The sequence below is a fragment of the Nerophis lumbriciformis genome, linkage group LG14, assembly GCF_033978685.3.
Source record: "Nerophis lumbriciformis linkage group LG14, RoL_Nlum_v2.1, whole genome shotgun sequence".
Lineage (NCBI taxonomy): Eukaryota > Metazoa > Chordata > Actinopteri > Syngnathiformes > Syngnathidae > Nerophis > Nerophis lumbriciformis.
The window spans coordinates 4,884,780-4,912,696 of NC_084561.2; the positions used below are offsets into that span (position 1 = coordinate 4,884,780).

General features: G+C 35.3%; 1 protein-coding gene across 1 annotated transcript in view; it reads left to right on the top strand.

Annotated features, from left to right (window-relative positions):
- Positions 1–4,012: 4,012 nt before the first annotated feature.
- Positions 4,013–27,917, top strand: part of fbn2b (fibrillin 2b) — a 335,304-nt gene continuing 311,399 nt past the window's right edge. The window contains exons 1-2 of the mRNA XM_061976207.1: positions 4,013–4,125; positions 22,289–22,670. Coding sequence (XP_061832191.1) covers positions 22,453–22,670 — 218 coding nt within the window. The 5' untranslated portion in view covers positions 4,013–4,125; positions 22,289–22,452. The remainder of the gene's footprint in view (positions 4,126–22,288; positions 22,671–27,917) is intronic.

The window sequence follows — 27,917 nt, forward strand, 5'->3', positions numbered from 1 at the left end:
ATTTGGCTCAATGAGGAGACACGTGTTTTGGGCTGTATTCTAGTTACAGATCCAAACTACGTTCTAAAAGTCCAGCCCACGTGCTTCCTCTATTTATTTGGGAGGTCCCTGTTTACATCACTGAAGCTGCCGCCGAAGGAGGCGGGGTGATTTCAGCAACCCCAGCCGAAACCTTTGTTAAATTGCACTTCCTGTACGCCCTTTTCAACAGTACCAATTTTCAGTACGTTTGTGTGTGTTAATAATTATTCATTGTTTTTTATAGTAAAATATTTTTTTTTTGCAACATTTAAAATCATTTTTGATAACTGGGGTGCCAAAAAAGCAATTTTCGATTGAATTGTGATAAAAAAAATTCCCGCAAATTTAGCAGGTTTACAATCCAAAAACAAAAAGAGATCATTTCTGACTGAAATGATTGCATGACTCTTGCTTTTTTCTATTTTGGATCAGTTTTAATTATGTAAAAAGTTAAATATATATTGTTAGTATAAATATTTCAGCGATTTATTTTAATTTTTCCCAATCCTTGCTCTGATTTTTTTTTTTGACACCGATAAGGTACCAGGAATAAATACCGGTACTCAACGGTACCAATTTTCAGTACTTTTGTGTGTGTTAATAATTATTAATTGTTTTTGACAGTAAAATCGCTTTTTTTTGCAACATTTAAAATGATTTATGATAAATAAGGGTGCCAAAAAAAATCAAATTTTGATTGAATTGTGATTTAAAAAATCACAACAATTTTTTTATTTTTTTTTTTACTTAAAAAAAATAAAAAATGCCCTGTCCAGCGACTCAGGCAAAAAAACTGTTTTGATGTAGATGGTAGGTGCTCATGTCTGCTGTACAGATTGACTTTGTAAAAGTGAAGTGTTGGATACTTTTTCCACTCTACTGTAAACTTTAAGCCGAAACCTTTGTTAAATTGCACTTCCTGTACGCCCATTTCAACAGTACCAATTTTCAGTACTTTTGTGTGTGTTAATAATTATTAGTTGTTTTTTATAGTAAACATTTTTTTTTTGCAACATTTAAAATAATTTTTGATAACTAGGGGTGCCAGAAAAGCAATTTTCTATTGAATTGTGATAAAAAAAAATTCCCGTAAATTTAGCAGGTTTACAATACAAAAACAAAAAGAAATCATTTCTGGCTGAAATTGTTACATGACTCTTGCTTTTTTCTATTTTGGATCAGTTTTAATTATGTAAAAAGTTAAATATATATTGTTAGTATAAATATTTCAGCTATTTATTTTCTTTTTTAGCCAATCCTTGCTCTGATTTGTTTTTGGAACCGATAAGGTACAAGGAATAAATACCGGTACTCAACGGTACCAATTTTCAGTACTTTTGTGTGTGTTAATAATTATTAATTGTTTTTGACAGTAAAATCGCTTTTTTTTGCAACATTTAAAATTATTTATGATAACTAGGGGTGCCAAAAAAATCTAATTTTGATTGAATTGTGATTAAAAAAATCAAAACAATTATTATTATTATTTTTTACTTAAAATTTTTTTTAAATGCCTTGTCCAGCCACTCAGGCAAAAAAAAATGTTTGGATGTAGATGGTAGGTGCTCATGTCTGCTGTACAGATTGACTTTAGAAAAGTGAAGTGTTGGGTACTTTTTCCACCCTACTGTAAACTTTAAGCCGAAACCTTTGTTAAATTGCACTTCCCGTATGCCCAATTCAACAGTACCAATTTTCAGTACTTTTGTGTGTGTTAATAATTATTCATTGTTTTTGATAGTAAAATCTTTTTTTTTTGCAACATTTAAAATAATTTTTGATAACTAGGGGTGCCAAAAAAGCAATTTTCGATTGAATTGTGACAAAAAAAATTCCCGCAAATTTAGCAGGTTTACATACAAAAACAAAAAGAGATCATTTCTGGCTGAAATTGTTACATGACTCTTGCTTTTTTCTATTTTGGATCAGTTTTAATTATGTAAAAAGTTAAATATATATTGTTAGTATAAATATTTCAGCTATTTATTTTCTTTTTTTCCTAATCCTTGCTCTGATTTTTTTTTGGAACCGATAAGGTACCAGGAATAATTTTCAGTACTTTTGTGTGTGTTAATAATTATGAATTGTTTTTGACAGTAAAATCGCTTTTTTTTTGCAACATTTAAAATTATTTATGATAACTAGGGGTGCCAAAAATTTTTAATTTTGATTGAATTGTGATAAAAAAAATCTAAACAATTTATTTTTATTTTTTTTTAACTTAAATTTTTTTTTAAAAGTCCTGTCCAGCCACTCAGGCAAAAAAAATGTTTGGATGTAGATGGTAGGTGCTCATGTCTGCTGTACAGATTGACTTTAGAAAAGTGAAGTGTTGGGTACTTTTTCCACCCTACTGTAAACTGTAAGCCGAAACCTTTGTTAAATTGCACTTCCCGTATGCCCAATTCAACAGTACCAATTTTCAGTACTTTTGTGTGTCTTAATAATTATTCATTGTTTTTGATAGTAAAATCTTTTTTTTTTGCAACATTTAAAATAATTTTTGATAACTAGGGGTGCCAAAAAGGCAATTTTCGATTGAATTGTGGTAAAAAAAATTCCCGCAAATTTAGCAGTTTACATACAAAAACAAAAAGATAATTTCAGGCTGAAATTGTTACATGACTCTTGCTTTTTTCTATTTTGGATCAGTTTTAATTATGTAAAAAGTTAAATATATATTGTTAGTATAAATATTTCAGCTATTTATTTTCTTTTTTTCCCAATCCTTGCTCTGATTTTTTTTTTGGAACCAATAAGGTACCAGGAATAAATACCGGTACTCAACGGTACCAATTTTCAATACTTTTTTGTGTGTTAATATTTATGATTTGTTTTTGACAGTGAAATTGCTTCTTTTTTTTTCAACATTTAAAATTATTTATGATAACTAGGGATGCCAAAAAAATCTAATTTTGATTGAATTGTGAATAAAAAAATCAAAACAATTTATTATTTTTTTTTTTTTACTTAAAAAAATAAAAATGCCCTGTCCAGCCACTCAGGCAAAACATTTTTTGGGATGTATTCATTGTTTTTGATAGTAAAATTTTTTCTTTGCAACATTTAAAATTATTTATGATAACTAGGAGTGCCAAAAAAGCAATTTTCGATTGAATTGTGATAAAAAAAATTCCCACAAATTTAGCAGCTTTAAATATATACAAAAAAAAAAAAAAAAAAGATAATTTCTGACTCTTGCTTTTTTCTATTTTGGATCAGTTTTAATTATGTAAAAAGTTAAAAATATATTGTTAGTATAAATATTTCAGCTATTTATTTTCTTTTTTTCCCAATCCTTGCTCTGATTTTTTTTTGGAACCGATAAGGTACCAGGAATAAATACCGGTACTCAACGGTACCAATTTTCAGTACTTTTGTGTGTGTTAATAATTATGAATTGTTTTTGACAGTAAAATCGCTTTTTTTTGCAACATTTAAAATTATTTATGATAACTAGGAGTGCCAAAAAAATCTAATTTTGATTGAAGTGTGAATGAAAAAATCAAAACAATTTATTGTTTATTTTTTTTACTTAAAAAAATAAAAATGCCCTGTCCAGCCACTCAGGCAAAACATTTTTTTGGATGTAGATGGTAGGTGCTCATATCTTACTTTTTCCACTCTACTGCAAACTTTAAGCCGAAACCTTTGTTAAATAGTACGTCCAATTCAACAAGTCAAATTCCATTTCTTCGAACGGAGATGGAGTTTTTGCACCAGCCTGACACCGACAACACCCTCGGTGTCGTAGCCATCGACATTAGGACGGGGCGGGTTTCCCCGGTGACCTCTTGACCTTTCGTGTTCCCCTCCTTCTTATCTGAAGTGGAGCCTGCAGGAGGTGACGAGCTTTGCGACTTTGCATTGTTCCAACAACCTTCTTCTCCTTCTCCTCCTTCAGGAATGTGGGTTTGTTACTTACTCCCCCCCCCTCCACCACTCTCTCTCTTTGTCCCCTCCCCTCATCCCAAGCAGGACACTTCTCTAACTTTTCTCCACTTTTTTTTTTCTCCCCTTCTCACAAAGCCGCAGTGGAGTGTCCCGTGCTCGCCGTGCACATCTCCCAGCGCGGATCGGAGGGCCCGTCGTCGTCAAGGCAAGGTAACGTGTGCGTCTTTATGGGGGTGGGGGGGATTTATTGAGGGGCCGGTGCTATTGTGGCCTGTTTCACGGCGGATTAACCCGTCCTTTGAGGAGAGTCACCTCCGTGTTGGATTGCCGCACTGGAAAAGTTGCATTTGCCTTTTTCGAGGAGCTGCAAAGAAAACTCTCGAGCTTGAATTTTCTTTAGTTTTTGGGGGCCACTTTTTTTTTTTAAAGAAAGCGAGCAGTGGCTGAAGTCCATTCATAAAGTTGCAGTGGGAGCGCAGTCCTGCAGCTTTGAAGTGTAAAACTCCCATTTTTAAACCGAGTCTACGCGCTTGTATTATCCTGAGTGACACAAAAACATGATTTTTGTTTGTCTTTAACTAAGAGCAGGTTTACATACAACATTTTTTATTTTTTTTTATTATTTTTTTATTGTTTTGGAATCGATACGGTACCAGGAATGAATACTGGTACCAATTTTCAGTACTTTTGTGTGTTTTAATATTTATTAATTGTTTTTGATAGTAAAATCTCTTTTTTTTTGCAACATTTAAAATTATGTATGATAACTAGAGGTGCCAAAAAATGCAATTTTCAATTGAATTGTGATTCAAAAATCCCCCTAAATTGTAATTTATTATTATTTTCTTTTTTTTTTCCTATCTGTCCTGTCCAGCCACTTAGGCAAATCATATTTTGGATGTAGAGGGTAGATGCTCATATCTGCTGTACAAATTTACTTTCGAAAAGAGAAGTGTTGGATACTTCTCTTGTTGCCTTATTTGTATTTGATTTTATTAAATGTTTGGGTATAATTTTATTAAACAAAACCAAGCGATCGGAGGCTGAAGTCCATTCATAAAGTTGCAGTGGGAGCGCAGTACTGCAGCTTTGAAGTATAAAACTTAAACTTGTACTACTTTCAGTAGTACTTTTGGCAACGTCAACCCGATTCTACACGGTTGTAGTATCCTGAGAAACACAAAAACATGATTTTGTTTGTCTTTAACTAAGAGCAGGTTTACATACAAAAAAAACATTTTTTTTTTTTTTTAGAACCGATACGGTACCAGGAATAAATACCGGTACTGAACAGTACCAATTTTCAGTACTTTTGTGTGTGTAAATAATTATGAATTGTTTTTGATAGTAACATTTCTATTTTTTTTTTGCAACATTTTTTAAATTATTTATGATAACTAGGGGTGCCAAAAAAGCAATTTTTGATGGAATTGTGATTAAAAAAATCCCCCAGTTTTTAAATTTATTTTTACCTTTTTTTTTCTTCAGTACTTTTGTGTGTTTTAATATTTATTAATTGTTTTTGATAGTAAAATCTCTTTTTTTTTTGCAACATTTAAAATTATGTATGATAACTAGAGGTGCCAAAAAATGCAATTTTCAATTGAATTGTGATTCAAAAATCCCCCTAAATTGTAATTTATTTATTTTTTTCCTTTTTTTTCCCCTATCTGTCTTGTCCAGCCACTTAGGCAAACCATATTTGGGATGTAGAGGGTAGATGCTCATATCGGCTGTACACATTTACTTTCGAAAAGAGAAGTGTTGGATACTTCTCTTGTTGCCTTATTTGTATTTGACTTTATTAAATGTTTGGGTAGAATTTTATTAAACAAAACCAAGCGATCGGAGGCTGAAGTCCATTCATAAAGTTGCAGTGGGAGCACAGTACTGCAGCTTTGAAGTATAAAACTTAAACTTGTACTACTTTCAGTAGTACTTTTTGCAACATCAACTCGATTCTACACGGTTGTAGTATTCCGAGTGACACAAAAACATGATTTTTGTTTGTCTTTAACTAAGAGCAGGTTTACATACAAAAAAAACGTTTGTTTTTTTTAGAACCGATATGGTACCAGGATTAAATACCGGTACTGAACAGTACCAATTTTCAGTACTTTTGTGTGTGTTAATAATTATGAATTGTTTTTGATAGTAACATTTCTATTTATTTTTTTTTGGAACATTTAAAATTATTTATGATAACTAGGGGTGCCAAAAAAGCAATTTTGGATTGAATTGTAATTAAAAAATCCCCCAATTTTTTTTTATTATTTGTATTTTATTTTATTTTTTTATGTGTCCTGTTCAGCCTCTCAGACAAATCATATTTTGGATGTAGAGGGTAGATGCCCATATGTGCTGTACAAATTTACTTTCGAAAAGAGAAGTGTTGGATACTCCTCTTGTTGCCTTATTTGTATTTGACTTTATTAAATGTTTGGGTAGAATTTTATTAAACAAAACCAAACGATCGGAGGCTGAAGTCCATTCATAAAGTTGCAGTGGGAGCGCAGTACTGCAGCTTTGAAGTATAAAACTTAAACTTGTACTACTTTCAGTAGTACTTTTGGCAACGTCAACCCAATTCTACACGGTTGTAGTATCCTGAGAAACACAAAAACATGTTTTTTGTTTGTCTTTAACTAAGAGCAGGTTTACATACAAAAAAAACGTTGTTTTTTTTAGAACCGATACGGTACCAGGAATAAATACCGATACTGAACAGTACCAATTTTCAGTACTTTTGTGTGTGTTAATAATTATGAATTGTTTTTGATGGTAACATTTCTATTTTTTTTTTTGCAACATTTTTAAAATTATTCATGATAACTAGGGGTACCAAAAAAGCAATTTTTGATTGAATTGTGATTAAAAAATCCCCCAGTTTTTAAATTTATTTTTACCTTTTTTTTCTCTTCAGTACTTTTGTGTGTTTTAATATTTATTAATTGTTTTTGATAGTAAAATCTCTTTTTTTTTGCAACATTTAAAATTATGTATGATAACTAGAGGTGCCAAAAAATGCAATTTTCAATTGAATTGTGATTCAAAAATCCCCCTAAATTGTAATTTATTTCTTTTTTTCTTTTTTTTTTTCCCTATCTGTCCTGTCCAGCCACTTAGGCAAACCATATTTGGGATGTAGAGGGTAGATGCTCATATCTGCTGTACAAATTTACTTTCGAAAAGAGAAGTGTTGGATACTTCTCTCGTTGCCTTATTTGTATTTGACTTTATTAAATGTTTGGGTAGAATTTTATTAAACAAAACCAAGCGATCAGTGGCTGAAGTCCATTCATAAAGTTGCAGTGGGAGCGCAGTACTGCAGCTTTGAAGTATAAAACTTAAACTTGTACTACTTTCAGTAGTACTTTTGGCAACGTCAACCCGATTCTACACGGTTGTAGTATCCCGAGTGACACAAAAACATGATTTTTGTTTGTCTCTAACTAAGAGCAGGTTTACATACAAAAAAAACAATTATTTTTTTTGCAACTGATAAGGTACCAGGAATAAATACCGGTACTGTACAGTACCAATTTTCAGTACTTTCGTGTGTGTTAATAATTATGAATTGTTTTTGATAGTAACATTTCTATTTTTTTTTTGGAACATTTAAAATTATTTATGATAACTAGGGGTGCCAAAAAAGCAATTTTTGGTTGAATTGTAATTAAAAAATCCCCCAATTTTTTTTAATTATTTTTATTTTATTTTATTTTTTTATGTGTCCTGTCCAGCCACTCAGACAAACCATATTTTGGATGTAGAGGGTAGATGCTCATATCTGCTGTACAAATTTACTTTCGAAAAGAGAAGTGTTGGATACTTCTCTCGTTGCCTTATTTGTATTTGACTTTATTAAATGTTTGGGTAGAATTTTATTAAACAAAACCAAGCGATCGGAGGCTGAAGTCCATTCATAAAGTTGCAGTGGGAGCGCAGTACTGCAGCTTTGAAGTGTAAAACTTGCACTTGTACTACTTTTACCGATTTTAACCCGGTTCTACACGGTTGTAGTATCCTGAGTGACACAAAAACATGATTTTTGTTTGTCTCTAACTAAGAGAAGGTTTACATACAAAAAAACCAACAATTTTTTTTGCAACCGATAAGGTACCAGGAATAAATACCGGTACTGAACAGTACCAATTTTCAGTACTTTTGTGTGTGTTAATAATTATGAATTGTTTTTGATAGTAACATTTCTATTTTTTTTTTTTTTGCAACATTTTTAATATTATTTATGATAACTAGGGGTGCCAAAAAAGCAATTTTTGATTGAATTGTAATTAAAAAATCCCCCAATTTTTTTTAATTATTTTTATTTTATTTTATTTTTTATGTGTCCTGTCCAGCCACTCAGACAAAATATATTTTGGATGTAGAGGGTAGATGCCCATATGTGCTGTACAAATTTACTTTCGAAAAGAGAAGTGTTGGATACTTCTCTTGTTGCCTTATTTGTATTTGACTTTATTACATGTTTGGGTAGAATTTTATTAAACAAAACCAAGCGATCAGAGGCTGAAGTCCATTCATAAAGTTGCAGTGGGAGCGCAGTACTGCAGCTTTGAAGTATAAAACTTAAACTTGTACTACTTTCAGTAGTACTTTTGGCAACGTCAACCCGATTCTACACGGTTGTAGTATCCTGAGTGACACAAAACATGATTTTTGTTTGTCTTTAACTAAGAGCAGGTTTACATACAAAAAAAAATGTTTTGTTTTTTTTAGAACTGATACGGTACCAGGACTAAATACCGGTACTGAACAGTACCAATTTTCAGTACTTTTGTGTGTGTTAATAATTATGAATTGTTTTTGATAGTAACATTTCTATTTTATTTTTTTTTAGAACATTTAAAATTATTTATGATAACTGGGGGTGCCAAAAAAAGCAATTTTTGATTGAATTGTAATTAAAAAATCCCCCAATTCTTTTTAATTATTTGTATTTTATTTTATTTTTTTATGTGTCCTGTCCAGCCACTCAGACAAATCATATTTTGGATGTAGAGGGTAGATGCCCATATGTGCTGTACAGATTTACTTTAGAAAAGAGAAGTGTTGGATACTTCTCGTGTGGCCTTATTTGTATTTGACTTTATTAAATGTTTGGGTAGAATTTTATTAAACAAAACCAAGCGATCAGAGGCTGAAGTCCATTCATAAAGTTGCAGTGGGAGCGCAGTACTGCAGCTTTGAAGTATAAAACTTGTACTACTTTTAGTAATACTTTTGGTAACGTTAACCCGATTCTACACGGTTGTAGTACTCTAAGTGACACAAAAACATTTTGTTTGTCTTTAACTAAAAGCAGGTTTACATACAAAAAAAAATAAATAATTTTTGGCTGAAATTGTTACATGACTCTTGCTTTTTTCTATTTTGGATCAGTTTTAATTTTGTAAAAAGTTAAATATATATTGTTAGTATAAATATTTCAGCTATTTATTTTCTATTTTTCCCATCCTTGCTTGTTAGGATTTTTTCAATTTTCAGTACTTTTGTGTATGTTAATAATTTTTTTTAATTTTTTTTTTGCAACATTTAAAATTATTTATGATAACTAGGGGTGGCAAAAAAATCTAATTTTGATTGAATTGTGATTAAAAAAATCTGAACAATTTATGTATTATTTTATTTTACTTTTTTTTATTAATAATAATTTAAAAAAAAGTCCTGTCCAGCCACTCAGGCAAATTATATTTTGGATGTAGATGATAGATGCCCATTTCTTTTGAAAAGACAAATGTTGGATACTTCTCTTGTTGCCTTATTTGTGTTTGACTTTATTAAATGTTTGAGTATAATTTTATTAAACAAAACCAGTTTTCTTTTAGGGATTATACAAATGTATCACAGCTGTTTTTCTATTTGTTTTTCTAATCATAGAACTGGCACACAATGTTATTAAAAAGTATGGATTTTGAATTGAGAATCATTTTGAATCGAGAATCGGTTCTGATTCGAATCGTTACCCACAAGAATCGAATCAGATCTTGATTCACAGCCCAAATAATAACTGCTGTCCATTTGTTATATCTTGTTTTACTGTCACATTTCTGAGTTGCTATTACAGTTGCAAGTCCAAGACACTAGATGGCAGTAGTGTATAGTTTCTGGTTCAGTTCAGTCTTTTGTTGCACCTTACAAAGTGTTCGTACTCTAAGTATTGTGCTTATTACACACCAGCTGTTTGATCGTAACATGCATCTTAGTTGTAGTTGTCATTAACACATTTGGAGGTGTTCAAATCGCCATGTAAAATTGCTAATGCTAATAGGTAGCATGTCAACAGCAAAGCCAATGTATGTTAGCGTCAAGCTAGCGCATTTTTGGAAAATTGTAAAACGTTAAAAACAAACTGTAATGTTAACATAAACACTATGATAGTTAATAACAAAATTGTAAAATGTTAAAAACAAACTATAAAGTTAACATAAAAACTATATTAGTTAATAACAAAACTATAAAACGTTAAAAACAAACTGTAATGTTAACATAAAAACTATAATAGTTAATAAAAAAATTTATAAAAGGTTAAAAACAAACTGTAATGTTAACATAAAAACTATAATAGTTAATAACAAAATCATAAAACGTTAAAAACAAACTATAATGTTAACATAAAAACTACAATACTTAATAACAAAACTATAAAACGTTAAAAACAAACTGTAATGTTAACATAAAAACTATAATAGTTAATAACAAAATTATAAAAGGTTAAAAACAAACTGTAATGTTAACGTAAAAACTATAATAGTTAATAACAAAATTATAAAACGTTAAAAACAAACTGTAATGTTAACATAAACACTATGATAGTTAATAACAAAATTGTAAAATGTTAAAAACAAACTATAAAGTTAACATAAAAACTATATTAGTTAATAACAAAACTATAAAACGTTAAAAACAAACTGTAATGTTAACATAAAAACTATAATAGTTAATAAAATTTTTTATAAAAGGTTAAAAACAAACTGTAATGTTAACATAAAAACTATAATAGTTAATAACAAAATCATAAAACGTTAAAAACAAACTATAATGTTAACATAAAAACTACAATACTTAATAACAAAACTATAAAACGTTAAAAACAAACTGTAATGTTAACATAAAAACTATAATAGTTAATAACAAAATTATAAAAGGTTAAAAACAAACTGTAATGTTAACGTAAAAACTATAATAGTTAATAACAAAATTATAAAATGTTAAAAACAAACTGTAATGTTAACATAAAAACTACAATAGTTAATAACAAAACTATAAAATTTTAAAAACAAACTGTAATGTTAACATAAAAACTATAATAGTTAATAACAAAATTATAAAACGTTAAAAACAAACTGTAATGTTAACATAAAAACTATAATAGTTAATAACAAAATTATAAAAGGTTAAAAACAAACTGTAATGTTAACGTAAAAACTATGATAGTTAATAACAAAATTGTAAAATGTTAAAAACAAACTATAATGTTAACATAAAAACTACAATACTTAATAAAAAAACTATAAAACGTTAAAAACAAACTGTAATGTTAACATAAAAACTATAATAGTTAATAAAAAAATTATAAAAGGTTAAAAACAGACTGTAATGTTAACGTAAAAACTATGACAGTTAATAACAAAATTATAAAATGTTAAAAACAAACTGTAATGTTAACATAAAAACTATAATAGTTAATAACAAAACTATAAAACGTTAAAAACAAACTGTAATGTTAACTTAAAAACTATAATAGTTAATAACAAAATTATAAAAGGTTAAAAACAAACTGTAATGTTAACATAAAAACTATAATAGTTAATAACAAAATTATAAAATGTTAAAAACAAACCGTAATAAAATAATGTTTTTTTTCTTCATACAATTGAATAATCCTCTTCATAAAATAACACTAGGGTTGGGTATCGTTCACATTTGAACCGATACGGTACCCGGAAATCGATACCGGTACTCAACGATACCAATTTTCTGTGTTTTTGTGTGTGTGTGTGTGTGTGGTAATAAAATGGTATTTATAGTGTAACATTTGAGTTTCATTTGCCATGCAGTTGCACTTCCAAGACACTAGATGGCAGGCCTGTGTCGGCTATCTACTGTGAGTCGTCTAACTCGGCAGTAGCTTTATGATGCGCCCTACAAAGTGTTTGCACTGTAAGTAGTGTGAGTCTTACACACAAGCTGTGTCGTCTTAGTTGTCGTTTTCATTAGCAAATTTGGAGGTATTGAAATCGCCATGCAAAATCGCTAATGCTAACAGCAGTTATGGCAAATCCAATGTAAATTAGCATCAAGCTTACGTTTGAGTGTTTTTTTTCGACCAAGCAAGCTTGCTTTGTTGGCGTTTAAAACGTCAACGTTTGGTCGAGTCCGCCCCCGAGTGGCTCCGGACTAATTGTTTACGTGAGCCGGTGTTGGGTCTGCAACCGGACCAGACCTGGACCTGGGTTTCTTGTTGTTCTTAAGAGCTCAGTCGGGTATAGATGAATGAGACGTAGATAAATACAGGATTTATTTTACATCTCGTCATCCTTGTCGACGGAATCGTCGAAAACTCGCCAGTTCCTTGTCCCCGGCCTCATTGGGCGTCCCATGGCGGGGGTCGGGGGGGCCCAGGTCTGCTGTGCTTGTATACTAGCGGGGCCCCTCGGTCAAAGCTGTGGTCTATAATGAGGCGGAGAAGAGAAAATAAACCTCCGAGGCTGTCCAAACCCACTCGGACACCCGGGTGTGTTTTGTTTCCACTGCAACGTAGTCCGCGACAGAGCTCTCTCGGATGAGGTCAGCGCATCCAGTCCGCATAAATCACATAATCACCATAATTGCCACACTTTGTGAGTCATTTGTCGTCGTCTATTAACTGTCCTGACGCTCACCTGTGAAATGCATTATTTCTCTTTTTTTTTTTTTTTAAGGAACCAAAGTCTACTTCCACGGTGGTTCTTCCGACTCTGCGTTTTAGGCTCCGCCCAGGAAGTCCCACAACTTTTAGGGCTGTCCTTGACGCTTGGGGCGGTACCAAGTACCACCATAACGGTAGCGTAGTAGGCCTAAGTATTCATTAAAAACAATGCAGAGGTTTTTTTAGTTTTTTTTTAACAAGTATACCTTATACTTCTACACACAGTTTGAACAGTAACACTATGTTTGAAATAAAACACTGGACTTAAACAAATGTAATACAATTAATTAAATACAATTAATTTCAATGAATTATTAATAATAATAATAATACATTAATTCAATACAATTAATTTCAGTTAATTAAAAATAATAATAATAATATTATTAATAATAAATACATTAATTAAATAAAATTAATTACAAATAATAATAATATTAATAATAATAATATTAATAATAATAAATACATTAATTACATACAATTAATTTCAATTAATTAAAAATAATAATACAATTATTAATAATAAATACATTAATTAAACACAATTGATTTCAATTAATTAAAATAATAATAATAATATTAATAATAAATAAATTAATTTTAATTAATTACAAATAATAATAATAATACATACATACATACATTAATTAAATATAATTAATTTCAATTAATTACAAATAATAATAATATTAATAATACATACATTAATTAAATACAATTAATTTCAACTAATTAAAAATAATAATAACAATATTAATAATAATAAATACATTAATCAAATACAATCGATTTCAATTAATTAAAATAATAATATTAATAATAAATACATTAATTAAATACAATTAATTTCAATTAATTAAAAATAATAATGATAATATTAATTAAAATGATAATATTAATAATAAATACATTAATTTCAATTAATTACAAATAATAATAATACATACATTAATTAAATACAATTAATTTCAATTAATTAAAAATAATAATAATATTAATAATAATAATATAAATACATTAATTAAATACAATTAATTTCAACTAATTAAAAATAATAATAACAATATTAATAATAATAAATACATTAATCAAATATAATTGATTTCAATTAATTAAAATAATAATATAAATAATAAATACATTAATTAAATACAATTCATTTCAATTAATTAAAAATAATAATGATAATATTAATTAAAATGATAATATTAATAATAAATACATTAATTTCAATTAATTACAAATAATAATAATAATAGTAATAATACATACATTAATTAAATACAATTAATTTCAATTAATTAAAAATAATAATATTATTAATAATAATAATAATAAATACATTAATTAAATACAATTAATTTCAACTAATTAAAAATAATAATAACAATATTAATAATGATAAATACATTAATCAAATATAATTGATTTCAATTAATTAAAATAATAATATTAATAATAAATACATTAATTAAATACAATTAATTTCAATTAATTAAAAATAATAATGATAATATTAATTAAAATGATAATATTAATAATAAATACATTAATTTCAATTAATTACAAATAATAATAATAATAATACATACATACTTTAATTAAATACAATTAATTTCAATTAATTAAAAATAATAATAATATTAATAATAATAATAATAAATACATTAATTAAATACAATTAATTTCAAACTAATTAAAAATAATAATAACAATATTAATAATAGTAAATACATTAATCAAATACAATTGATTTCAATTAATTAAAATAATAATATTAATAATAAATACATTAATTAAATACAATTAATTTCAATTGATTAAAAATAATAATGATAATATTAATAATAATAATCCTAATAATAACATACATTAATTCAATACAATTAATACAATTATCATTTATTAAATACAATTCATTTCTCATAAAAGTTAGTACACAGGACCCGAGCTTCATTACTAATTAGCGAGATTGTGTACTTTGTCCACACACTGTAACTCCTTTCCAATGTAATCGATACCATTTTTTTATACTTCCGATACTGCCCCAATATTGGCCGACACCGATATTTATCCGATATCAGCTGGAATCATACATGCTTTAATTATTTAGTAGTAAGAATGTCGAACAAAGGTTTGATCCTATTTATTACAGGCGGGAATCTTTGGGCAGCGAACGATTCGATACGGTTCCTCGGGTGACGATTCGATTTCGATTTTGGATTGAACACGATTCTTGATTCAAAACTTTTTCAAAAAAGGTTAGGGAAGAACCTTCTGGTTTTATGGAGCTAGTCTAAAAACACATTTTTTTAAATGACTTCTTCCAGTATTTCTTTTTACAATTATTATTATTATTGTTATTTTTTTTTTAAATCGATTTTTGAAAATTATTAATTATTCAAATGTGAGTCTTTAAGTTGAAGTGGAGTGCTAATTGCTTCTTGGCGACACCTTCTGGCCACAATAATTATGAAAATCATAGCTTAGTAAACTAACTGATGCGGACACGTTTGTTACTGGATACTAAGTAATGTGCAACGATAATGATTTGATACTTTTTTATATTGATAAATGTTCTGTTTTTTTGTTCAATGATTATTAGCTTGTGTGCTACTTTGTGCTCAGCTGTTGTGTAGCTGCTAGTCTGTCCAGGACTGCTTGTATCGCACATGGTATCACACACAAGGAGACACGCTGCAAGACTGCTGATATTGCACATGATATCACACACAAACACGCTACAGGACTGCTTGTATTGCACATGATATCACACACAAGTGAATACGCCACAGGACTGCTTGTATCGCACATGATATCACACACAAGTAGACACGCTGCATGGCTGCTTGCATCGCACATGATATCACACACAAACGCGTTACAGGACTGCTTGTATCGCACATGATATCACACACAAACACGCTACAGGACTGCTTGTATCGCACATGATGTCATACGCAAGAAGACACGCTGCAGGACTGCTTGTATCGTACATGATATCACACACAAACACGCTCCAGGACTGCTTGTATCACACATGATATCACACACAAGCAAACACGCTGCGGGACCGCTTGTATGGTACGTGATATCACACACAAGCAATTAGCGCTGAAAGACTGCTTGTATCGCACATGATATCACACATAAGCAAACACGCGGCGGGACCGCTTGTATGGCACGTGATATCAAACACAAGCAAACACGCTGCGGGACCCCTTGTATGGCACGTGATATCACACACAAGCAATTACGCTGAAGGACTACTTGTATCGCACTTGATATCACACACGAGCAAACACGCTGCTTGTATCGCACATGATATCATACACAAGAAGGCACGCTGCAGGACTGCTTGTATCGTACATGATATCACACACAAACACGCTCCAGGACTGCCTGTATCACACATGATATCACACACAAGCAAACACGCTGAAAGACTGCTTGTATCGCACATGATATCACACATAAGCAAACACGCGGCGGGACCGCTTGTATGGCACGTGATATCACACACACGCAATTACGCTGAAGGACTGCTTGTATCGCACTTGATATCACACACGAGCAAACACGCTGCGGGACTGCTTGCATCGCACATGATATCAAACACGCTGCGGGACCCCTTGTATGGCACGTGATATCACACACAAGCAATTACGCTGAAGGACTACTTGTATCGCACTTGATATCACACACGAGCAAACACGCTGCTTGTATCGCACATGATATCATACACAAGAAGACACGCTGCAGGACTGCTTGTATCGTACATGATATCACACACAAACACGCTCCAGGACTGCCTGTATCACACATGATATCACACACAAGCAAACACGCTGCGGGACCGCTTGTATGGCACGTGATATCACACACAAGCAATTTGCGCTGAAAGACTGCTTGTATCGCACTTGATATCACACACGAGCAAACACGCTGCGGGACTGCTTGCATCGCACATGATATCAAACACAAGCAAACACGCTGCGGGACCCCTTGTATGGCGCGTGATATCACACACAAGCAATTATGCTGAAGGACTACTTGTATCGCACTTGATATCACACACGAGCAAACACGCTGCTTGTATCGCACATGATATCATACACAAGAAGACACGCTGCAGGACTGCTTGTATCGTACATGATATCACACACAAACACGCTCCAGGACTGCCTGTATCACACATGATATCACACACAAGCAAACACGCTGCGGGACCGCTTGTATGGCACGTGATATCACACACAAGCAATTTGCGCTGAAAGACTGCTTGTATCGCATTTGATATCACACACGAGCAAACACGCTGCGGGACTGCTTGCATCGCACATGATATCAAACACAAGCAAACACGCTGCGGGACCGCTTGTATGGCACGTGATATCACACACAAGCAATTACGCTGAATGACTACTTGTATCGCACTTCATATCACACACGAGCAAACAAGCTGCGGGACTGCTTGCATCGCACATGGTATCACACACAAGCAAACACGCTTCGGGACCGCTTGTATCGCACATGATATCACACACAAGTGAACACGCCACAGGACTTCTTTTATCGCACATGGTATCCCACACAAGTAAACACGCTGTGTGACTGCTTGCATCGCACATGATATCACACACAAGCAAACACGCCGTGGGACTGCTTGTATTGCACATGATATCACACACAAGCAGTTACGCTGAAGGACTGCTTGTATCGCACAATATCACACACAAGCAAACACGCTGTGGGACTGCTTGTATCACACATGATATCACACACAAACACACTCCAGGACTGCTTGTATCACACATGATATCACACAAGCAATTACGCTGAAGGACTGCTTGTATTGCACATGATATCACACACAAGCAAACACACTGCGGGACTGCTTGCATCGCACATGATATCACACACAAGGAATTATGCTGAAGGACTACTTGTATCGCACATGATATCCCACACAAGTAAACACGCTAAAGGACTGCTTGTATCGCACATGATATCACACACACGAGCAAACATGCTGCGGTACTGCTTGTATCGCACATGGTATCACACACAAGCAATTATGCTGAAGGACTACTTGTATCGCACATGATATCACACACAAGTGAACACGCCACAGGACTGCTTTTATCGCACATGGTATCACGCACAAGTAAACACGCTGCATGACTGCTTGTATCGCACATGATATCACACACAAGCAAACACGCTGTGGGACCGCTTGTATGGCACATGATATCACACACAAGCAATTAGCGCTGAAGGACTGCTTGTATTGCACGATATCACACACGAGCGAACATGCTGCGGGACCGCTTGTATCACATATGATATCACACACAAGTAAACACGCTGCAGGACTGCTTGTATCACACATGATATCACACACAAACACACTCCAGGACTGCTTGTATCACACATGTTATCACACAAGCAGAAGGACTGCTTGTATTGCACAGGATATCACACACGAGCAAACATGCTGCAGGACTGCTTGTATCGCACATGGTATCACACACAAGCAATTATGCTGAAGGACTACTTGTATCGCACATGATATCACACTCAAGTGAACACGCCACAGGACTGCTTGTATCGCACATGATATCACACACAAGCAAACACGCTGCGGGACCGCTTGTACAGCACATGATATCACACACAAGCAATTACGCTGAAGGACTGCTTATATTGCACATGATATCACACACAAGCAAACACTTTGCGGGACTGCTTGCATCGCACATGATATCACACACAAGCAATTATGCTAAAGGACTACTTGTATCGCACATGATATCCCACACAAGTAAACACGCTGAAGGACTGCTTATATCGCACATGATATCACACACGAGCAAACATGCTGCGGGACTGCTTGCATCACACATGGTATCACACACAAGCAATTATGCTGAAGGACTACTTGTATCGCACATGATATCACACACAAGTGAACACGCCACAGGGCTGCTTTTATCGCACATGGTATCACACACAAGTAAACACGCCGCATGACTGCTTGTATCGCACATGATATCACACACAAGCAAACACGCTGCGGGACCGCTTGTATGGCACATGATATCACACACAAGCAATTAGCGCTGAAGGACTGCTTGTATTGCACGATATCACACATGAGCGAACATGCTGCGGGACCGCTTGTAATCGCACATGATATCACACACAAGCAAACACACTCCAGGACTGCTTGTATCACACATGATATCACACAAGTAAACATGCTGCGGGACTGCTTGCATCGCACATGATATCACACAAGCAATTACGCTGAAGGACTGCTTGTATCGCACATGATATCACACACAAGCGAACACACTGCGGGACTGCTTGTATCGCACATGTTGTCATACACAAGCAATTACGCTGAAGGACTGCTTGTATTGCACATGATATCACACACAAGCAAACACTTTGCGGGACTGCTTGCATTGCACATGATATCCCACACAAGTAAACACGCTGAAGGACTGCTTGTATTGCACATGATATCACACACGAGCAAACATGCTGCGGGACTGCTTGTATTGCACATGATATCACACACAAGCAAACACACTGCGGGATTGCTTGTATCGCACATGATATCACACACAAGTAAACACGCTGAAGGACTGCTTGTATCGCACATGGTATCACACACAAGCAATTATGCTGAAGGACTACTTGTATCGCACATGATATCACACACAAGTGAACACGCCACAGGACTGCTTTTATCGCACATGGTATCACGCACAAGTAAACACGCTGCATGACTGCTTGTATCGGACATGATATCACACACAAGCAAACACGCTGCATGACTGCTTGTATCGCACATGACATCACACACAAGCAATTAGCGGTGAAGGACTGCTTGTATTGCCCGACATCACACACGAGCAAACATGCTGCGGGACCGCTTGTATCGCACATGATATCACACACAAGCAAACACACTCCAGGACTGCTTGTATCACACATGATATCACACAAGTAAACATGCTGCGGGACTGCTTGCATCGCACATGATATCACACAAGCAATTACGCTGAAGGACTGCTTGTATCGCACATGATATCACACACAAGCGAACACACTGCGGGACTGCTTGTATCGCACATGTTGTCATACACAAGCAATTACGCTGAAGGACTGCTTGTATCGCACATGATATCACACACAAGTGAACACGCCACAGGACTGGTTGTATCACACACAAGTAAACTCGCAGCGGGACTGCTTGTATCACACATGATATCACACACAAGTAAACACTCTCCAGGACTGCTTGTATTGCACATGATATCACACACAAGCAATTAGCGCTGAAGGACTGCTTGTATTGCACGATATCACACACAAGCAAACATGCTGCGGGACTGCTTGTATCGCACATGATATCACACACAAGCAAACACACTCCAGGACTGCTTGTATCACACATGATATCACACAAGTAAACATGCTGCGGGACTGCTTGTATCGCACATGATATCACACAAGCAATTACGCTGAAGGACTGCTTGTATCGCACATGATATCACACACAAGCGAACACACTGCGGGACTGCTTGTATCGCACATGTTATCATACACAAGCAATTACGTTGAAGGACTGCTTGTATCACACATGATATCACACACAAGTGAACACGCCACAGGACTGGTTGTATCACACACAAGTAAACTCGCAGCGGGACCGCTTGTATCACACATGATATCACACACAAGTAAACACTCTCCAGGACTGCTTGTATTGCACATGATATCACACACAAGCAATTAGCGCTGAAGGACTGCTTGTATTGCACGATATCACACACGAGCAAACATGCTGCGGGACCGCTTGTAATCGCACATGATATCACACACAAGCAAACACACTCCAGGACTGCTTGTATCACACATGATATCACACAAATAAACATGCTGCGGGACTGCTTGTATCGCACATGATGTCACACAAGCAATTACGCTGAAGGACTGCTTGTATCGCACATGATATCACACACAAGCAAACACACTGCGGGACTGCTTGTATCGCAAATGTTATCATACACAAGCAATTATGTTGAAGGATTGCTTGTATCACACATGATATCACACAAGTAAACATGCTGCGGGACTGCTTGCATCGCACATGATATCACACAAGCAATTACGCTGAAGGACTGCTTGTATCGCACATGATATCACACACAAGCGAACACACTGCGGGACTGCTTGTATCGCACATGTTGTCATACACAAGCAATTACGCTGAAGGACTGCTTGTATCGCACATGATATCACACACAAGTGAACACGCCACAGGACTGGTTGTATCACACACAAGTAAACTCGCAGCGGGACTGCTTGTATCACACATGATATCACACACAAGTAAACACTCTCCAGGACTGCTTGTATTGCACATGATATCACACACAAGCAATTAGCGCTGAAGGACTGCTTGTATTGCACGATATCACACACAAGCAAATATGCTGCGGGACCGCTTGTATCGCACATGATATCACACACAAGCAAACACACTCCAGGACTACTTGTATCACACATGATATCACACAAGTAAACATGCTGCGGGACTGCTTGTATCGCACATGATATCACGCAAGCAATTACGCTGAAGGACTGCTTGTATCGCACATGATATCACACACAAGCAAACACACTGCGGGACTGCTTGTATCGCACATGTTGTCATACACAAGCAATTACGTTGAAGGACTGCTTGTATCGCACATGATATCACACAAGCAATTACGCTGAAGGACTGCTTGTATCGCACATGATATCACACACAAGCGAACACACTGCGGGACTGCTTGTATCGCACATGTTATCATACACAAGCAATTACGTTGAAGGACTGCTTGTATCGCACATGATATCACACACAAATGAACACGCCACAGGACTGGTTGTATCACACACAAGTAAACTCGCAGCGGGACCGCTTGTATCGCACATGATATCACACACAAGTAAACACTCTCCAGGACTGGTTGTATCACACATATCACACACAAACTCGCAGCGGGACCGCTTGTATCACACATGATATCACACACAAGTAAACACTCTCCAGGACTGCTTGTATTGCACATGATATCACACACAAGTAAACTCGCAGCGGTACTGATTGTATCGCACATTTTAAGGACATTTTGCATGCAAACACATTTAATCCCACACTTGTTTTTTGTCCGATACTGGACCGATATTAATATCAGCTGGCGACACTTCCATTAAGTGACACACATTAGCATAGCTTTGTGCGCTAAAGTCTGCAGCTCACTGATTCTCATTTCAAGACGTGTAGTGAAGCCTGACTTGTTTTTTGTCCATAGCTGAGGTTAGTTGCGCTCCCTATGAGTTTTTTTTTTAATCTCCACTTTCTCTTCTTTCCAGCCCCAACTGTGGAGTGCACACCAGGATTTGGTCTGGATCCAGGTCTAGATCGCTGTGCTCGGTCCGGGTCCAACTGGTGATCCAAGACCACTCAGAGAGGGGAACAACAACAACAACAACAACAACAACAACAACAACAACAAAAGGGATCGCCGGACCGAGCGATGGGATCAGGGAAGCTGGCCCGGGTGTTGCTGGGATGGGTGGCGGTGTGTCTGGCGCCGGCCCAGGTGGCGTACGGCCAGACCGGGACCGGGACTGGGACCGGCACCGGCACCGGGAACGGGAACGGGGCGCCGCTCCAAGCCAGCCGCTTCACCGCCGCCACGGACCAGAGGGAGGTGCAGCGGGTCCGACGCCGAGGCCAGGAGACTCTGAGAGGGTAGGAGTGACCTCATCTTCATTTTACCGCGTCGCAGTCGATACTGTACCGATTCCCGGCCCCTTGGGAACCGATACCGGCACATTTGTGTGGCACTGAGCGTGTCCCATTGTTGAGTATCATTCCCCAAGTCTGGTATCGTAGACTCAGCACGCACTTGCAGTTCCAAAACGTAAAAGTGTGTTGTGGTAGTCTTTGCCATTAAGTTGTATGTGTCTTTTGTTGCGCCCTACAAAGTGTTGATACTGTAAGTAGTGTACTTATTACACACCAGCTGTTTGATTGTAGCGTGCACCTAATTGGTAGATCCATCAAACCATCCATTTTCTGCCGCTTGTCCCTTTTTCTGGGGGGGGGGGGTCGCTCTTTGGCAAATTTTGAGGTGTTTGAAATCGCCGTGTAAAATTGCTAATGCTAATGAGTAGCATGTCTATGGCATATCCAATGTAAGTTAGCATTCTAAAAAAGGGGAGCCTTACTTTGCTATCAAGGGGCCCTTTTCTGTCTTTGTTGGCGTGGAAACGTGTAACATTAGGCCCAGCACTTGTTTCCCGGCCAAGTGCTTGAGCCAGTGACGTTTATTTTACTTCAGTCGTTATAATATCTCATTTTCTGTTTTAACATGTTCTATCTACACTTCTGTTCAAATGTAATAATCACTTTTGATACTGTTTGGCCGATACTGCACATTCTGGTATCGATCCGATACCAAGCAGTTACAGGATCATACATTGGTCATATTTTTTTAAAGTCCTCATATGTCCAGGGACATTTTTACTGACTTTATAAACAATTAAAAAGATAAAATATTTTGTGATAATAAGAAATATCGGTGTAATCATTGTGGTATCGACTATAATGCGGCTTCTGTAATAACAATAATCACAGTGGATATTGGTATAGATCCACTTGTTTGTTTACATTCAGGAGCACTTATTGGGGGTATTGACTCGATTCAGAACCGATTCTCGATTCAAAATCGATACTTTTTTTGATACCATTGGGTGCCAGTTCTGGGATGAACTACATTCCTTCATAAAATAGACAAACAGCTCTAAAAAATGTCGATATTACTTAAAAATAAATCTTTTTTTTTTTTCGATAAAATTCTACCAAACATTTAATAAAGTCAAATTTAAATAAGACAACAAGAGAAATATCCAACTCTTCTCTTTTCTAAAGTCAATCAGATATGAGCATCTATCATCTACATCCAAAATATATATTTAAAATCGATTTTGGATTATTTTGTTTGTTTATTATTTTTTTGTTTGTTTATTTTATTCTTAAATAAGAATAAGAATCGCGATTAATCGTATTTTTTTTTTTTTTTTTAGGGTTAGGGTTAGGGTTAGTGTTAGGGTTAGGGTTGGGATTAGGGTTTAGGGTTAGGGTTGGGGTTAGGGTTAGGGTTAGGGTTAGGGTTAGGGTTAGGGTTAGGGTTGGGGTTAGGGTTTGTGTTAGGGTTAGGGTTAGGGTTAGTGTTAGGGTTAGGGTTGGGTTTAGGGTTAGGGTTAGGGTTAGGGTTAGTGTTAGGGTTAGGGTTGGGGTTAGGGTTTGTGTTTGGGTTGGGGTTAGGGTTTAGGGTTAGGGTTAGGGTTAGTGTTAGGGTTAGGGTTGGGGTTAGGGTTTAGGGTTAGGGTTAGTGTTAGGGTTGGGGTTAGGGTTTAGGGTTAGGGTTAGGGTTAGGGTTAGGGTTAGTGTTAGGGTTAGGGTTGGGGTTAAGGTTTGTGTTAGGGTTAGGGTTAGGGTTAGGGTTAGGGTTAGTGTTAGGGTTAGGGTTGGGGTTAGGGTTTGTGTTAGGGTTAGGGTTGGGGTTAGGGTTTAGGGTTAGGGTTAGGGTTAGGGTTAGGGTTAGTGTTAGGGTTAGGGTTGGGGTTAGGGTTTAGGGTTAGGGTTAGTGTTAGGGTTGGGGTTAGGGTTTAGGGTTGGGGTTAGGGTTGGGGTTAGGGTTAGTGTTAGGGTTAGGGTTGGGGTTAGGGTTTAGGGTTAGGGTTAGTGTTAGGGTTAGGGTTGGGGTTAGGGTTTGTGTTAGGGTTGGGGTTAGGGTTTAGGGTTAGGGTTAGGGTTAGGGTTAGGGTTGGGGTTAGGGTTTAGGGTTAGGGTTAGGGTTAGTGTTAGGGTTGGGGTTAGGGTTTAGGGTTAGGGTTAGGGTTAGGGTTAGGGTTGGGTTTAGGGTTAGGGTTAGTGTTAGGGTTAGGGTTGGGGTTAGGGTTTGTGTTAGGGTTGGGGTTAGGGTTTAGGGTTAGGGTTAGTGTTAGGGTTAGGGTTGGGGTTAGGGTTTAGGGTTAGGGTTAGTGTTAGGGTTGGGGTTAGGGTTTAGGGTTAGGGTTAGGGTTGGGGTTAGGGTTAGGGTTAGGGTTAGGGTTGGGGTTAGGGTTTAGGGTTAGGGTTAGGGTCAGGGTTAGGGTTAGGGTTAGGGTTGGGGTTAGGGTTTAGGGTTAGGGTTAGGGTCAGGGTTAGGGTTAGGGTTAGGGTTAGGGTTGGGGTTAGGGTTTAGGGATATTTGTTGCCATGGCCGCCAGGATTAGTGATTTAGAAGTAGCTAAAACACTGTAAAGGGACGTCAGCCGCAATATTATTTTAGCCAAAATAACTCCACACTGTTTCTGCTTGTAAGCACTCTGTGTGTGTGTGTGTGTATACTCACATGTCACATTAACATTGTATTTTTTCAAAAGGCGGTATGGTACCTTTTTTAACGCAGTAGTACCCTAGTTGTCGCCATGATCGCGAGGATTATAGTCTCAGAAGTAGCTAAAACACTGTGAAGGCACGTTAGCCGCTTTATTGTTCACCTCGATTGTTTTAAATGCAAAAATAAGTCTATTCTCCTTCTGTTTCCGCTTGTAAGCGCTCTGTGTGTGTGTGTGTTGACTCACATGTCACATTAACATCGTATTTTTTTCAAAGGCGGTATGGTACCTTTTTTAACGCATTAGTACCCTTTAGCTTTAGTTGTCGCCATGGCCGCAAGGATTGGTGTCTCAGAAGTAGCTCAAACACTGTGAAGGGATGTTAGCCGCTACATTGTTCACCTCTATTGTTAGTTTTGAAGCCAAAATGATGTCTGTTCTCCTTTTGTATTTTTTCAAAGGCAGTATGGTACCTTTTTTAACGCATTAGTACCCTTTAGCTTTAGTTGTCGCTTTGGCCGCGAGGATTAGTGTCTCACAAGTGGCTAAAACACTGTGAAGGGACGTTAGCCGCTATGTTGTTCACCTCTATTGTTAGTTTTAATGCCAAAAATATGTCTATTCTCCTTCTGTATTTTTTCAAAGGAAGTATGATACCTTTTTTTTAACGCATTAGTACGGCGGTGCTTTAGTTGTCGCCATGGCCGCGAGGATTAGTGTCTCAGAAGTGGCACAAACACTGTGAAGGGATGTTAGCCGCTACATTGTTCACCTCTATTGTTAGTTTTAAAGCCAAAAATATGTCTTTTCTCCTTCTGTATTTTTTCAAAGGCAGTATGGTACCTTTTTTTAACGCATTAGTACGGCGGCGCTTTAGTTGTCGCCATGGCCGCGAGGATTAGTGTCTCAGAAGTGGCACAAACACTGTGAAGGGATGTTAGCCGCTACATTGTTCACCTCTCTTGTTAGTTTTAAAGCCAAAAATATGTCTATTCTCCTTCTGTATTTTTTCAAAGGCAGTGTGGGACCTTTTTTTAACGCATTAGTACGGCGGTGCTTTAGTTGTCGCCATGGCCGCAAGGATTAGTGTCTCAGAAGGAGCTAAAACACTGTGAAGGGATGTTAGCCGCTATATTGTTCACCTCTATTGTTTTAATGCCAAAAATACGTCTATTCTCCTTCTGTTTCCGCTTGTAAGCGCTCTGTGTGTGTGTGTGTGTTGACTCACATGTCACATTACCATTGTATTTTTTCAAATACAGTATGGTACCTTTTTTTTAACGCATTAGTACGGTGGCGCTTTAGTTGTCACCATGGCCGCGAGGATTAGTGATTTACAAGTAGCCAAAACACTGTGAAGGGACGTTAGCCGTTATATTTTTCACCTCTATTGTTAGTTTTAAAGCCAAAAATATGTCTATTCTCCTTCTGTACTTTTTCAAAGGCAGTATGGTACCTTTTTTTAACGCATTAACGCATTAGTACAGCGGTGCTTTAGTTGTCGCCATGGCCGCGAGGATTAGTGTCTCAGAAGTGGCTCAAACACTGTGAAGGGACGTCAGCCACTATATTTTTCACCTCTATTGTTAGTTTTAAAGCCAAAAATACGTCTATTCTCCTTCTGTTTCCGCTTATTTCTGGATTGAGTGCATTGTTGTCTGGGAAGCAGCACAAGTATGAGTGTATTTACAGCAAATGGACTTTTCATGGGAAAGGTCTAGAAAAGCTGCCTTCCATACGTCCCGTGTGGGGTTGGTGAGGGAGAGCGTGACCCACATTCCTGCGAGGCAGAACGCTGACAGGAAGTGCTAAGTTGAGGCAGCTGATGTTGAGTGCGGACTCAGTTTATCTGATGAAACACACTCCTCGCCTTGTGCTACAGCAGATACTATAGCTGGGGCGCCCAAAGTACGGCCCGAGGGCCTTTTGCGGCCCGCTCGATGCATGCATATATATATATATATATATATATATATATATATATATATATATATATATATATATATGTCTTAATAAGGTTATCTAAAAAATAGTGCTCGATACCGTAGTAGAGCGCAATATATGTATGTGTGGGAAAAAAAAAATCACAAGACTATTTCATCTCTACAGGCCTGTTTCATGAGGGGGGGGTTCCCTCAATCATCAGGAGATTTTAATGGGAGCATTCACATACCATGGTTTATATAGGGCAGTAAACCATGGTATGGTTATATATATATATATATATACATATATGTATATATATATATATATATATATATATATATATATATATATATATATATATATATATATATATATATATATATATATATATATATATATATATACACATATATGTATATATATATATATATATGTATATATGTTTATATATATATATATATAATTTTATTTACATGTTTAGGCCATTTTCATGCAACCAGAAGGGGCTTTTTATTTTATAAATTTTTTTCATAGAGTTTTGAAAATTATGTAAAAACATGTAAATCAATTGTTTTTAAATAATATACAGTATATATATATATATATATATATATATATATATATATATATATATATATATATATATATATATATATATATATATATATATATATATATATATATA